The following is a 16274-nucleotide window of genomic DNA, read 5'->3' as shown; positions in this document are numbered from 1 at the left end:
CTTGGTAAAAGTGACCAAGTCCAAAATGCAAATTTGTTGGGAAAAGGCATTTAAAGGTTTAATGATCAATCCAAAGCTAACTGTACTTCTTTAGATGTTAGTAATAAGTTATTTTGAAGGTAAATGTGCTATAGGTATGTGCTATAGGTATTATTAGTTTTTAATATAAAATTATGTCTTTAATTTTCATAATGCTTGGAAGCCTTGGAATGTGACTTGGTCACTTTTACCAAGAAACCGACGAAATCCGGTATTATTTATTTAGAAAAAATAACTGACAATAGGAGTCATTGGCATATATAAGACAAGTATACTGTAAAGTTCTGAGGAACTTCAGGTGGTATTTACTGTAAGAATCAGGGGTCAAACTTGTTTATAAAAAAAAGTTGTCGAAAATTGAATTTGAAGTCTCTGCTACATCTGCGCTTGTAAGCAGCAGGTATTTAAAAAAAACATTATTGTTAAATATTGTAAGTTTATTTCAAATCAACAACAATGTAACTTTATTATCTCAACAATAGGATTTGCTCTCCACACAGCATTCGTTAGTGCACTCCACTGACGACAATGACAATTTACTTGGACTATTACGAACAACAATGAACTGTTAATCTTAACTAATATTTACAAAGCACTATTTACAACACAGAACGGTCAGTTCTCAGTTCACAGCTCGTTTGTCTTGGCTAGTTCTTCTAGCTCAGTCACTCGAGTTCACAGAATCTCGAACCACAGACCTTCAGCGACGATCCGCTGAACTTCGAACTCAGGTCCCCCAACTGCGGTCCACTGCACTCGAACTCCAGGCTTCAGGCTCCACAGTTACGGACAACTCAAGTCGCGCTCTGGTCTCGAAGCTGGCTTCACTGCTACACAAGAGTGGCTTACTGACTGACTCACTGACGTTCACTTGCGTCTTCTCTTTTATAGCCAAACTATAGTTTCTCGAGAGTTCGCGAAAGATTCCACTCTCGAATAACCTGGATTTCCACTTCGACGGACTTCTGGACGATACGGGAGGGTCCGTCCCCCCCCCCTTCACTCCGCACATAGCAGTTGCGCGCGCAACCTCCCCTCGCCTCTCCAAGCCGCGCGCTGTCCCCCAGTGCTCTGTGGAGCCCGTGTCGACTCACGCGCGACCTGCTCTCTTGCGGGAAGCGTGTTCGAGTCTCGAGGTGGCTGTCACAATATTTACGGCTTGAAATCGGTTGAAACCTTTCGTAGATCAACAAGAAATATTAATGACGAAATTCTAAAATAAAATAAATGTCCAAAAATCGATTTTTAACTCCAGTTTCCTTAACCACATTACTCTCACATACTCACCTGTATTAATTGGTTCAGCTATCGCTGGAATAGACACTAGGAAGAGGCAGCATAGCAGGAAAGAGATGGGCAACGCCAGATGCACCCTGATTGGTCGAGGCATGTCAGGCCTGCTGTAACGTAAATAGAGCAGGCCAACAATGCTGGCAGCCACTGAGAGCCACAAGACGAGACTGAAGTAGTTGATCAGTTGGAACACATCACTGCTACACAGCATCACCAGGGACATCAGACACTGCAATTCAAAATACACGCACATCTTACAGAATTTAAGATCACGTAACTATAATCCTAGATCATATCAGGGGCGTATTTTGCGGGCTACCGGGGCTACCGGTGGTAGCCCAAGGAAATTACAAAAGAAAAAGTTTTTAATATAACATAATGTAATAATTTTGTATTATTAGTTTTACCATAGTAATTAAAATTAAAGTAATTGTTAGATATATTTTGTGTAATAATAGGGTCAGCGGTAGCCCAAACCCTTTAACCAGTATATGCCACTGGATCATATATGTAACAGATAGGTCGGCCTTATAGGATTTGACGTTAACAACTTTCAACAGGTTTACTATGCTGCCATCTAGTTGTTACATAAGGAGTCACGTCATAATTCCCATTTGAATTTCATTAGCGACTGTACTGCTATCTCGTGTTCGTTTATGGCGGACGGGTGGCGATCCTGGCGGTTGTTCTCTTCAAAGTTCTGCCGATTTTAACATAGCAATGAGTTATCTGTTACATATATGATCTAGGCTATAACTGAAACTTGATTAATATATTTCAGTATTATTTGTATTTATCCTGGTAATAATGAACAGTTTGACTCGTATACACTTTGTTTTTCAGCAGTAACTTCCTATGATTATATGAGAAGATTCGAAGAGAACGTCAGGATGTAGACCTTCGGCTCCCCCCTCTTACCAATAATGCATAACACAATTTCAATACGGCGGCTGCTGTCGTCTGCGATACAACGAACTTTTTAGTTGATTTTCGAGTTTGTTATTTTTTTTCTGGTTGTTATATGCTTATATAAGTTGTGTTAACTCTCGCTAAGTTTTATATTTTATTTTATCAGTCTTAGTTATTATTTGATTATTGTTAATTTTTTTGTTTTATTATTATTATTATTATTAATTAATTAATTTGTATTACTATCTTTGTATTATCTCTGTCACTGTTATTCTATTATTATTACTATTATTATTATTATTATTATTATTATTATTATTATTATTATTATTATTATTATTTCTATCATCATTATTATTGATGTCTGTAAAATTTAGACTCTACTGGACTATACCCAAGCACGAGCATAGGCTCATTTCGGATATCTATTCAAATGTACCATTTCAAATGTAAATTATGAAAATTATTATTACGTGATAGGTAACCATCATGGAATTAAGAAATACAGAAGTTAAATTCAACACCAATTAGGAATTTCAGTTTGGACATCAAACACAAATTAAAATCAATCAGAGACTTCAGATATATATAGAATGAAACTAAACGATTCAGGTCACATGATCGTTAGTAATGAGTAGAGTCCTGCGTTTTGTTATCTAAAGTCTCTAAGCAATCCGCAACAGCGTAGGTATGTATGGAGAATAGCTCAGAGGCATTCCAACCCTTACGCACTTCAGGTCTGCTGTTCAGTGAATATGCCAAAACAAAGCTAGGCGCATGCATATCAGTGCTCTAATAGAAGATGTGGTAGCGAACACCTTGTTAGAAAAGAATAAACCGCATTTTATCAGAAAGAAAGAGAAATTTTTCATTTGAAATGCTTAAAATGTGGACAGTCATTTATTGTAATGTATGGAGACTCGTAAAGCAAGTAGTTAGTATGAATAATTTTGTTTTTACTGTGATTTATTGCATTCTTTAATTTTCACCATGTATTTATTTATAGATATGTAGGTTACATAACATACTATGTCCAGTTATGTTCACTTGTAAAACAAGTATTCATAATTAATTTTTACAATCTGGTATTAGAGACGGTAAATATATGGAGACAAAAAAAACTACAAATATTTCTAATTGAACAAAAATTTAAATATCACGCCCGAAATAGATTTAATTTATTTCCATATCAACTCATTTTCAATTGTGAATACTCAAATTTCAATCATTTCAATAACTTGCCATATTATTTACTTCTAAACTCATTTTCACTTTGATAAAACATATGTATTTCTTTTCATTCATTCATAGTGTTCTGCCCAAGGGTAGGTCATTCACTGCAAACCCAGCATTCCCCAGTTTGTCCTATTACATAAACGTAATGAGAGTTTGCACAGAAAAATATATTCTATCTATAATTCCTATGGAAAGTTTTATAAAAATCTGTTAGTAGAGAAGTTATTTTGACTAAATGCACCCTATAAAGGGGTAGTTTCTCTTATACAAACGTAATCAGAGTGTGTACACAAAAAATATATGCTACCTGTAACCCCTGTACAAAGTTTAGTACACATCTGTTACATAGGAGAAAAGTTGTTAATATTACTAAATGCACCCCTATAAAGGGATAGTTTCTTTAAAAACGCCTATATACTTAAATCATAACCAACAGTATATTCACGTAATCAATGTTGGCAACCCTCCTGTTTGAAACCACGATACGGAAAATTAAAAGAAATTAATTATATCGTCAGCAAATATGCTTAGACTGTGTTGTGTATTTAATAACTGTTACAAATCATTTATTTTCATCACATCTAACATTAAAATATATCCAAACAATAAAAGTATCATGGGCACATTTGGGTGGCAACACTGGTTGCAACCGCAGCATAAGTTTCAACAAAACCGATATAAAAAATATTGCGGCTGCAACCCTGTCGCTACTGCAACTCTGTCACACGTCGCTACTTTTCGAGTTGCACCGTTGTCCACACGTCGCAGTACGAGAGTTGCGCAGTTTTTTGTACTGCAGCGCTGCAAAAGCAGAGACGTGTGACCGTACCTTAAGCTCTCTGAGGTCCCGTCCCCGGACTAGAGAATGCTCGTGTTACATTACAATGCTCGGCTCAAATCACTCGCCGGCATATCAAACAGAACTAAACTCGAACAGATACTCGGGCATCAAACAAAATTAAGAACAATCAGGGACTTCAAATACCTAAGCCATCAAACAGAAATCACATGATTATCAGTAGTCAAGGATTCTAAACACATGGACAAGAATAGGTAATATGTTTATTATTAGTTATCAGTAATTTTAGATACTTGAACAAACAAAAACTGAGGTTAGGTTCAGCTATGTAACATTTATGGACCACATATCTCTTTTATTAACACCTCTGATTATTGAAATGACAGTGAACAACACTTACCGTGAACAAGAGAGAAGGAACAGGAGTGAACTTGCGAATGTGAATGAACGAGAAGAACGGGGGCAGGTGGCCCTCCTGTGCACCAGCAAGAAAGAGACGAGCTGACGTGAACAGGATTCCATTCACTCCACCGAAAGTTGACAGAGCTACGAATACAGGAACAGCCCAGCGCAGTGTTCCAAACATCTTGTTGCCGAACGTCTAGAAAGCAGAAGCAAAAATCTTCGTCATACAGAACCATTGTCAAGTGAAGCATTGCCCGACCTTTATTGTCGTCTGATATTTTGAAATTAAGTTAAAAATGCAAGGACAGGAGGAAACAATGCCAGGCCTACCATTAAAAATTACTGTTTTTCGTTAAGAAATATACACAAATTAAATACATTTCAACAACCGACTTTATGAAACGACCAAGAATTATAGTCGTGTCGCTGTTATTTCCGGTGTGACTTCTCCCCTTTGCTTACGTCTTAGGAAGTGAAGGCTCTATAAAGTCTAGGTAGGTAGTATCTTTCGCCATTTTTGTTCTTTCGTTGCCGAGCTACCAGATGAGGAATCTATTTGCTTCACCGTTAAACATTATCATGTTGTTGCTCCTATGCTAACAAGTCAAACGCACTCTGGAAGAAATGGTGACCGGGAGAATAGTTCGGGGCAGAAGAAGATATCAGATGATAAACATGTATCATATATGGAGACTAAGAGGAAAGCAGAAAATAGGAAGATTGGAGAATACTGGGTTTGCAGTGAAAGACCTGCCATTTGGCAGAATATGTATGTATGTATGTATGTATGTATGTATGTGTATTTTGTTCGTATGTTTGCTACACTCGATCTGTGGTTTCCTTTCGCAAAATAAAATGTCATTTTTAACATTTGTATCGTAAATAAATATTAAGAGATCATCTGCCTCACTAGGTTTTTATTGAGTATTTTGGGAGGTCGTTTAATAAAGGTTCCACTGTATTTGGAGGAAGACAAATTCCAGCAGTAGCTTAATCAATGAATTTTTATCTAAAAAATACACGGTTCAGCCCCATGTCACGGGACCCGAGGACAAAATAATTGTAGTACAGGTTTTCATTGAATAACTTGCTTTTCTCTGGCACTGTAGTTCCTGTAAACGACATGTCGACAAGTCGCTGCCTCTAAGCAGTCCCTGGAGAGCTGGACATGAGTGTATCCCACATGGAGCGCGAGGGCCCGCTAGGTTGTTATGCTTCGTTAAGAAGCTGATACACTTAATTGGGAATGTCCAAGTCACATAAAAGTGTCACGGGAGAGTAAATTTACTGAACGGACCTGAGGCGCGATGGGTTTCCTGTGCCCTTGAAACCTCTCCCTGTCAGCATGGATCTCCAGCCGCTAAAGGACTTTCGAGTTCGAATGAATGATGTCATAGTGATTATTATACTGAGTTGTTGATATTCTTTCTTCACTTTCTACTTTTGTAACAATTCTGTTGTCCAACGAGTTTCATCAAGGAAATTTCAGTGTTCGGTTTATTTTCTTTAACGATAATTTACAAGACAATACAGAATAAAACTTTGATTATCTATATTACATTTATCGTAATCTCAAAACTTTAGATATTAGATGTAAATTACAAATTTATAGACCTACGATTTAAGTAGATGCCACAATGTAATTAACTTTGCACAAATTTCCAAATATAGTCTTTCCTTTAGTCCCCTATTAAACGATGCTGTATTCAACTACAAGATTTGGCGACGATGGAATTTGTGATAGTCATTCTTAATTCGTAATGCATAATAACAAGACCTTGTAGCGAGAAATGTGGAGTTGGCCTGCTGGTACAGGAGTGAGGAAAATGGTACATACGTAACATTAATGAATCTCCACTTAAGTCAGGTCCATCACTCAGTATGGTCAGAAAGTCGGGTACGTCAGTAAGCTAGATTCGTCAGTCAGACTGGTCAAGAAGTCAGGTACCTAAGTCAGTAAGTCAGTTCCGCCAGTTAGTCTAGTCCAGACCTGCAGAACCCGTAAGTAGGGAAAATATGACGTCAGCCGCACTACACCTCTATTGGGGATGGTCGACTTTTACGTAGAGTTGTTGATATTCTTTGCATGTGGAAGGTCAATCAGTGGCGGCGCTGTAGATATTACAATCCTGTATGTATGTATGTATGTATGTATAAAGTCATTGTATTTATAATGCATCATGTCGTTTCAAGGTTTACGATTATGCCAGATTTTCTGTTGGCAATTTCTTTGAGATTTCTTTGCACCTAACCTGCTTTAGATTTTAAAAAACTTTCCTCCTATCATCACCTATGCAAACATAAATTTGTAGCATTTAAGTAATTAACCTTGAAAGTTAATATAAATGTCACTATTCATTTCAATACAAAATGAGCACAACGAGTGATGTCCTTAATTTAACAGTATATAAATGAATAAATAATCAATATACAAGAGATAGGTTTGGAAGTAAATCCCGAAAAGACAAAGTATATGATGTCTCGTGACCAGAATATTGTACGAAACGGAAATATAAAAATTGGAAATTATCCTTTGAAGAGGTGGAAAAATTCAAATATCTCACAGCAACAGTAACAAATATAAATGATACTCGGGAGGAAATTAAACGCAGAATAAATATAGAAAATGCGTGTTATTATTCGGTTGAGAAGCTTCCGCCATCCAGTCTGCTCTCAAAAAAAGCTGAAAGTTAGAATTTATAAAACAGTTATATTACCGGATCTGTATGATTGTGAAACTTGAACTATCTTTGAAAGAGGAACAGAGGTTGTGTGTTCGAGAATAAAGTACTTAGGAAAATATTTGGGGCTAAGAGGGATGAAGTTACAGGAGAATGGAGAAAGTTACACAAAGCAGAACTGCACGCATTGTATTCTTCACCTGACATAATTAGGAACATTAAATCCAGATGTTTGAGATGGCCAGGGCATGTAGCACGTATGGGCGAATCCAGAAATGCATATAGATTGTTAGTTGGGAGCCGGAGAGAAAAAGACCTTTGGGGAGGCCGAGACGTAGATGGGAGGATATTATAATAATGTATTTGAGGGAGGTGGGATATGATGGTAGAGACTGGACTAGTCTTGCTCAGGATAGGGACCAATGGCGGGCTTATGTGAGAGCGGCAATGAATCTCAGAGTTCCTTAAAAGCCATAAGTAAATAGACCTAAGTAAGTAATCAATATACAGTTCGTAATAATAAACTTACCCTAAAGTTTGTCTATTCCATAATTCTTAATATGGGCTTTGTTGAAATGTCGTTTAATATTGAAATGACGAGTAGAAATAAATTGGATGGGACACAGTAAACAAACAATTCTTTCGTCTTCAACAACAAAATAATCATATTCCCATTTCCTTTGTAAGTAGTATTTTTTCATGGGTTTAGATTTTGCCATTTTTCAGTTCTCTTCAAACTGCAGTACCAGGGGCGTATTCTGCGGACTACCGGGGCTACCGGCGGTAGCTCAAGGAAATTACAAAAGAAAAAGTTTATAATATAACATAATGTAATAATTTTGTATTATTAGTTTTACCACAGTAATTAAAATTAAAGTAATTGTTACATTTATATGCGCTCTCTGCTCTCGAAAAGAAACAAGTTGTCAAGGCGACATCACTGGAGAAACCGCTTGCTACGTGAGGTAGCCTGTGACCGTACCGCGCACGCTGTCCGGTCGCACAACTGCCCATCCCCCCGCTCTCTTCTGTTTCCAACGTGCAGTGTAAGGCCGGGTGAGTTGCCGCTCTCGTGATCGGTTTCTTCGCAGGCGCGAAGCAACAGTACGCTTAGCACGCTAGCTCATGAATGTAATTGTGTTCTTGCAGTGCATTACTTTAAATTTGTGATTTGTTCGAGTGTCTAAGAGTTATATTAATTGTGAATTAATAAGTTTTTAATTTCCCAATTAAGTGATATTGTGAAAAATATGGCAGAACAAGTTTCTGGAGAGGTTTGTGTTGAAAATGACTGTGCAATAGAAGGTTTATTAAAAGTGCCTTTTAACCGTCGTACATACAACGAGGAAGTTGAAATTGTGAAAATGGAAAGACCAACTCCTGAGTTAAATTTGTCCACGGACGTAAAAGAAAAACAGCGTCAGTACACACGTCATTTCACTTCAACATCATATGGTAAGTGGAATTGGTTGTGTGGTAGTTCTAAACTGTCTAAACTATTTTGCTGGCCATGTTTGTTATTTAGCCGCGAAACTAATGTGTGGTCAAAAGAGGGTTTTCTAATATCAACTCCCTCCGAACGGCAGTCCTAAAACACGACAAATCAAAAGCTCATATTTGTAGTAGCATGAACTTTGCAAACTTTGGGAAGACAAGAATTGATTTACAGCTAGATAAGCAAAAAGCTCTACATATCAACCAACACAATGCTCCTGTGGAAAAAAAAAATCGGGAGATTTTACTGCGTCTTATTAACGCAGTCTGCTTTCTAGGAAAACAAGAATTGGCTTTTCGGGATCATAATGAGAGTGTGGAATCAGACAATAGAGGAAATTATATTGAATATTTAAGTTCCTTAAGTGAATTTGACCATTTGCTGGCCAATCATCTTGAGAGTTCAACAGTATTTCGTGGTACTTCTCCCGCAATTCATAATGACTTAATATTTGCTATAAGTGGGGTTATGATAAAGAACATAAAATCTATAGAAGAAGCACCTTTTGCGGCCATTGTTGTTGATGAAACAAGTGACTGCTCTAATCAGAATCAATTGTCCACTGTTTTAAGATACGTCGATAGTACTGCCAATGTTCAAGAACGGTTTATAGGATTCACAAATGTCAGTTCGGGCAAAACTGCTGCTGCTTTGTTTCAGCATGTGGAAGGTGTTATAGCAGAATATAATGTCGGCAATAAGTTAATTGCACAGACATACGATGGTGCTTCAGTTATGGCGGGAAATATTAATGGCTTAAAAACAAAAGTTCAAGGAAAGTATCCTCAAGCACTATTTGTCCATTGTTACAGCCATGTTCTCAATTTAGTTTTGCAACAAACTACTTCATCCATTCCAGAATGCCGCATTTTTTTTCACAACACTGTCGGTTTAGCTGCATTTTCTCATCATCTCCTAAAAGATCAGAAAAACTCAAGAATTTATGAAAAAAAAACTCCCAAAAGTAGCACCAACTAGATGCAATTTTACATCTCGGCTTGTAAATACAGTAAAGTAATACAGAGAACAACTGACTGCTTTCTTTGAAAATATTATTTTTGTAATGACTCTGAAGAAAACTGGGTTGACGATGTAATTGTGCAGGCTCAAGGATATTTGTATTTTTTCACACAGTTTCAGAATATATTTCTTCTTGAAGTCTATGCTAGAGTGTTCGCACATACAGATGTGCTCTACAATATTCTTCAGACAAAACGTCTAGACATAGCATACTGCTTGCAAGAGGTATCAAAGTTAAAAAATACTATATTCGAGTTCAGACGTAGTGGGTTTCCGTCCATATGGAGTAATATGGAAAATGAAGATTCTTCAGCCAATACAATAAGAACCACCATTAAAGCGAAGAAAAGGAGATGATGAATTGAAATACAGGCAGCTGTACTACAGCATACTAGATCGTATGCACATGGAAATTACTGACAGATTTTCTGATTATGGAAAGCTTCAGTTCACATATCTTCCAGATTCTCAAAAATTTTCTGCTTATAGAGAAAACTTCCCGAATGAGGCACTAAACAAATTATTTCAGTCCTATAACAGTCACTTTGATCAAGTACGTTTGAAAAATGAATTAAGTGTAATATATTCAGCAGAGGTCTTTGATTTTTCGAACAAACCTATCCATGAAATATTATCTGCCATATATGAAAACCAGCTGAACCAAGTTATTCCTGAAGTCCTTAAATTGGCAACATTAATTGTGACAATATCAGCTACGTCAGCATCAGTAGAAAGAACATTTTCTGCGTTGAAGAGAATAAACTCCTACTGTAGATCAACTCATACACAAGAACGTTTATCCGGCTTGGCACTGATGTCCATTGAAAAGTCATTTCTACAGAAACTTCGCAAGCAGCCCAACTGTAATTTCAATGACGAAGTCATCAAAGTATTTTCGTCCCAATCAAGACGTCTGAAATTCATATATAAATAGGTAAGGAATTTTATTATAGGGACTTTAAAATATATTTTGTGTAATAATAGGGTCAGTGGTAGCCCAGGCCCTTAAACCAGTATACGCCACTGTGCAGTACACGTATTGTGTAACTGCCGCCGCTAGAATGAATGTTGATATAGGCGAGCGCAACTAGAACGCCATGACCACACTGGTAGAAAAGGTGAGTGGGGTAGAAGGAGTACGAAGGCAGTCGCTCTGAGGAGCTACAGTTCTGCAGGTCTGATCTAGTCAGTAAGTCATGTCCGTCAGTAAGTGTCAGTAAGTCGGGTATGTCAGTCAGACTGGTCAATAAGTCTGGTACGTCACTAAGTCAGATCCGTCAGTCAGACTGGTCAATAGTCAGATACGGTAGTTAGTCAGGTCCGTCAGTCAATCTGAACATAAAGTACTGTTTTCGCTGTAAGAAAAATCCGAATGTAAACATGAGCACGTGGCTGTCATACCCGTGATTGGCTCCCAGTCGAAACACTCGCATGACGCAGGAAAATATAGTTCGTATTTGGAAACCACAATCCTGTATTATTTGAAAATAAAAAATTGAATTCTAGTTGTTAAATACGATGAAATATTTAACTTCACTCATATGTAAAACGCTATGTAAAAGAAAAGCTACTTTTATATGTTGTTATGTACTATGAACGCGGATGAATACCAACAGTAATACCGAGGTAGTCTGTTCTTGTAACAAGCTGGCGTCACTTGAGCTCGTACCGTAGTTCACGTAAGCACGTGGTACTGAAGTATGGCTTCTGTACCCTCAACTGTCCATTGTGAAGACATTGTATTATGTTTTATTTAACGACGCTCGCAACTACAGAGGTTATATCAGCGTCATTGTGAAGACATAAGACTTAAAAAATAATTTAATTACTGTAATTATAAAGTAAATGTTTCCTAAGCAAATGAATGCATAGTAGTGAGATTAGGCCTACTTGACGAGTAACGGGAAATGTTTAACATGAAACAGAATGTACAACAGTAGGCGGGAACACGTACTGAGAATCTCTGGCGCCAAACAGTGGCCGATGACGCCTCACTTCAGTCACGTGCTGTTGTTTACATTAGGATTTTTCTTACAGCGAAAATATTATAGTCAATCTGGTGAGTTGGATCAATCTGTTAGGACAGTCGAAAATGAAGGCATACAAAAATGGTCAGTTTTTTTTTTTTTTTTTCGGATTCAAGAAATAATTCCGAGTTTTAGCACAAGAAGATACGTACCACAGCCACAGCAGGCGAGGCCAGCATCTCGTCCCCGGACACCACAGCGAAGTAGGCCAGGTTGGCGGTGAAGTAGATGAGCGTCACGATGGGCATGGCGATCCAGATGGCCCGCGGCAGGTTCCTGCAGCATAAAGCACAACATGACAGAATTAAGGAACAGACTTGTGGCACAGTCTAGTGTATACGGTCGCGAAGCTCAATACGTAGTAAATATGCAAACATTAGATAGTTGCTCACCACTAGGATCGCTAATATCGCCTCATTACAGGCAATGCAAAATAGAACAATCACAGTCTATTGTTTCTAGATCCCTCAAAACTCAAGCTTCGTGACGGTATATAGTAGACTATGCTTATGGACTGCAACGGACGTAATAATAGAACACTATACTCCAAAAAAACATGCATAGAGATAGCCTGGAACTCTAATGAAACGCAAAAGTGTATGATTTGCGAACTAAAAAAACCACCGGGTATGTATATGGGTTATTTACGAATGTCATTCGTGAACCCTCAGCAAGTATCAACTATGTGACATCATAATAAATGTGGCAGAAAATATCACCAGAAGGAACTGTGATGAGCTTTTTTTATTTTTAAAGTAGATATGATTTATTTTCACGGTTAAAGAGTTTTTCACGGTTTAATACATTTATTGAACAGAACGTTTTATTCGAGAAGAACAAAATACGAAAGTAAGGAAAGAAGGAAATGAAAAGGAAAGAAAAATAAGAGAAAGACTGAAACAAGGGGAAGGAAAAAATGAGAAGAAGAAAGCAGGAAAGAAAGAATAAATAAATAAGAAGGAATAAAAATAATTAGGGAAGAGGGAAGGAAAAAACAAGAGAGGAAAGGAAAAAAATAAAAGATAAATGAATGTTTGAAATAAAGGAAGAAAGAAAAAACAGAGAAGAAAGAAATAAAATGTATAAGAAAGTAAGGAACGGATGGAGGAAGGAGAACAGGAAGGAAGAAATTAAGATAGGAAATAAAAAAAAAGAAAAATAGTAGAAGATATATGACAACAGTAGGCCCACATTTTCCTGTTTGAGTAGCTCTGTATTACTTACACAGACGAAAGCTTTGCAAGTGAAGCCACTTCCTTTTGAATTGCTGATCTGTGTTAGTTAACTGAGATTCTTGATGTGAAAAATACGAGGTAGAGTGGTAGACCGTCGAATCTTTGCACTTCGTCCGATTGGCCTTCTTTTATCTGCCGCGGAATGAGAAACAATGTTTTATTAATAAAGCCCGTCGGTCGGGAAGGCTTCTAAGTGATAGCTCTTCCCCTGAGGTCGCCGCCAATGATAATTCAGCGGAGTAACGCAAACCGAGAGAAATGGAGAAAAAAGCAATGGCACTGTTTGTACTTCGTGCCGAAGCGTCTTGTCAGTTGAAAGGATTTCCCTGTAACGATCTCTGCTGACGGAAAAGAAACTTAACCAGTTGCCATGGCAACCAAGAGAACAAGCCGTCAACAACCTTCGCAGTCACGGACAACAATGGAAAGACAAATTTGGACAGATTGTATGGGAAATTTCAATTAAGAACCAAATACCGAGAACTTTTCTTTGAATAAGCTTTCACAGCCTGCAGTCTTCAAAGACCAAAACTTAAGTAACTGCGCCGATTTTCTTCTTCTTCCTATTCTTCACTCTTCTATTTTTCGCTCCTATTTATTTTTCGTGAAAGATATAAAGAGAAAGAATCGATACAGTACCTACATATGAAAATCGATTTCGAGAATTTTGTGAAATTACAGTTTTCAGCATCCGTGACTTCGACAAGGTGATTTTGGGCATGCTTTCCCTCTGTCGGTGTATAGTGATTTACAGTTATTCGACATGTTTTGTTAATATTCAGTATACTTGTAAAATATCTGGGAATTACTCACATAAAATACTGTAGAATAATAGGTAGTAAAAAAATAATGAGTCTTTATTCGAAGTCACAAATGCAATAGCGATCAACGTTAAAAATCGCCAGACAATTTTCTTCGTGATTATAGGTTTGAATAACGTTCCTTTCGAAAAACGGACGCAGTGTTTTTCCGGATGATTCCAACTCTATTAAGGGGTTAGGTACAGCTTATGGCAGTAAAATTTTTGGAAATATTCAACATTTTTTTTTCCTCCATTACTGTCCCTTGTACAATAATGAAAATTGATATGTGTAAAACACCGTCCTTCTGCTATATGAAAAAAATATTTTTACGACTTAAAAAAAAATTATTTATATATTTTTTCAAAATTCAAAATGGTGGCAGTTTACTATGCAGTGATGAAGCGTTTCCCTCATAACTCATAAACTTGTTAACTTTTTCATGTTCTCTCTCTTTTATTTTATTGCTAAAACTTATGTTTACAATATCATGCTTTTTCAACTACATTCCTTAATAAATAATATTCTTTTTTATTTTGTGTTAGAAGAAAATACTGATATTCGACCATTTTTTAAAATGAATTTATTTTTATCAGACAATCTATCAAAAGTAGAGAAGTGATCTTGCATCATATTGTAGATATGACATGCATAAATATGCAAAAAAAATTTCATCACAGAATGTTGGATAGTTTTTTAGTTATGAGGGAAACGCTTCATCGCTGCACAGTTAACTGAATCGTAAAACTATTTTGTTCGTATAACAGAAGAACAGTGTTTTACATATACTAATTTTCATTATTGTACAAGATACAGTAATGGAGGAAAAAAATGTTGAATATTTCCAAAATTTTACTGCTGTATAAGCTGTATCTAACCCCTTAAGACTTTCTCAGCCACTCTCGGATTATATTTACCTTTTCATCTATTTTCACCCTTTCACCGAATTACCTATCCTCTCTTTCTTATCCATTCCTTACTCCTCTTACCCATTGGTCCCGCCAACTTAATTAAATTTTATCAGACATCTATTTTATTTAATTTCCCCGTACAATTACACTATGATGGAAGTCATCTTTACTTGAAGTTGACTTTCTGAAGAAATCTCCTGCTTGTTAAGTCATAAGTATCAGAGACGTTAGAGAAAAGATTTTGCAGGTCTTCAGAGCAGTTCAATCTCTCTCTTTTAAAAGATACGATAAACGAGGGTACTCGAGTCACGTACGCATCGGATATCTTACATCCTAACGAAATCGAGAAGAAAGATGTTCATTTTCTTCCACCACGGAAGTTCTTAAAAGAATTCTTTCTTCGTCGCTCTCTAGAATACTGGACACTTACATAGCGGCGTCTCATGAACGAAATCAGGCATTTGCGCCACTGTAGAAGTAGCATGCAGTCCAATTCCTTTTAATCATTTGTTTATTGATACCGTGAGCAAACTTGTAATCATATTTTAGCTCGGATGTGGCATGATCTGGTTATAAATTATAATTATGTACAACTCCGATGGAACAAATTTAATACGAATGAAATCTTATGTTAGAAAATTACGAATGTGTGTGATAATTTACATAATTGAAACTCTTGCATACCTGTACTCCTAGGGTGACCAGATACAGATCGATAGAAAAGAGGACACAAAGCTTCAAAAAGGACATTGTTCGAAAAAAGAGGATAGAAAATATGCACTTAGATTTAGACTTAGGCCTGTATTATACTATAAATTATGTCAATATCCATTTTTCTTACAAAATATTTACAGTACAGTCGGGCTAGATGTGTTTAAATGCGACAGGTTCATGTCAGGAAATTTACTGGCATGTAAAATAACTCCTGAGGGACAAAATTTCGGCACATCGGCGACGGTGATATAACCTCTGCAGTTGCGAGCGTCGTTAAATAAACCATAATTTTAATTTTTTACAGTACAGATTTAGGCTTATATCATACTTAAAAGCATGTTAATATTACAAAATAATTATGATAAAACTTAATAATGATTTCACAGTTAGCTGCATATGAAAGTCAAGGGAACTATAATTATTAAAGACAGAATATATATTTAGATTTAGGCTTAGGCCTACATTATACTTAAATTTATGTCAATATATATTTTATTACAGCATACTTATGATAAAACTTAATAATATAAAATTATTTCAAAGTAAACTACATATGAAAGCCAAGAGAACTATAAATTACTTTCGAAATACATAAACAGACCGCACAAAATGTGAATTTAATATTACTTTCTAAGCAAAGAGAGTCATGATCGTTGGCAAAGAGTATATTTCGTCGATGCTGCTGTCACCTACAGGCAAATTACTTGAAA

The 16274-nt window shown here is 36.6% G+C and overlaps 1 protein-coding gene across 2 annotated transcripts in view; it reads right to left on the bottom strand.

The window, feature by feature from the left end:
• The window catches only part of JhI-21 (Juvenile hormone Inducible-21), a 148309-nt gene that overhangs the window by 9845 nt on the left and 122190 nt on the right, over positions 1-16274 (bottom strand). For both annotated transcript variants that reach the window (XM_069835872.1, XM_069835871.1), the window contains 3 exons: positions 12057-12180; positions 4677-4877; positions 1327-1561 (listed from right to left, as the gene is read on the bottom strand). In XM_069835872.1, coding sequence (XP_069691973.1) covers positions 1327-1561; positions 4677-4877; positions 12057-12180 — 560 coding nt within the window. The remainder of the gene's footprint in view (positions 1-1326; positions 1562-4676; positions 4878-12056; positions 12181-16274) is intronic.

Source organism: Periplaneta americana, chromosome 9 (genome assembly GCF_040183065.1).
Source record: "Periplaneta americana isolate PAMFEO1 chromosome 9, P.americana_PAMFEO1_priV1, whole genome shotgun sequence".
Lineage (NCBI taxonomy): Eukaryota > Metazoa > Arthropoda > Insecta > Blattodea > Blattidae > Periplaneta > Periplaneta americana.
The sequence above is the reverse complement of the archived record's forward strand: the minus strand, read 5'-3'. Positions and strand labels throughout refer to the sequence as shown.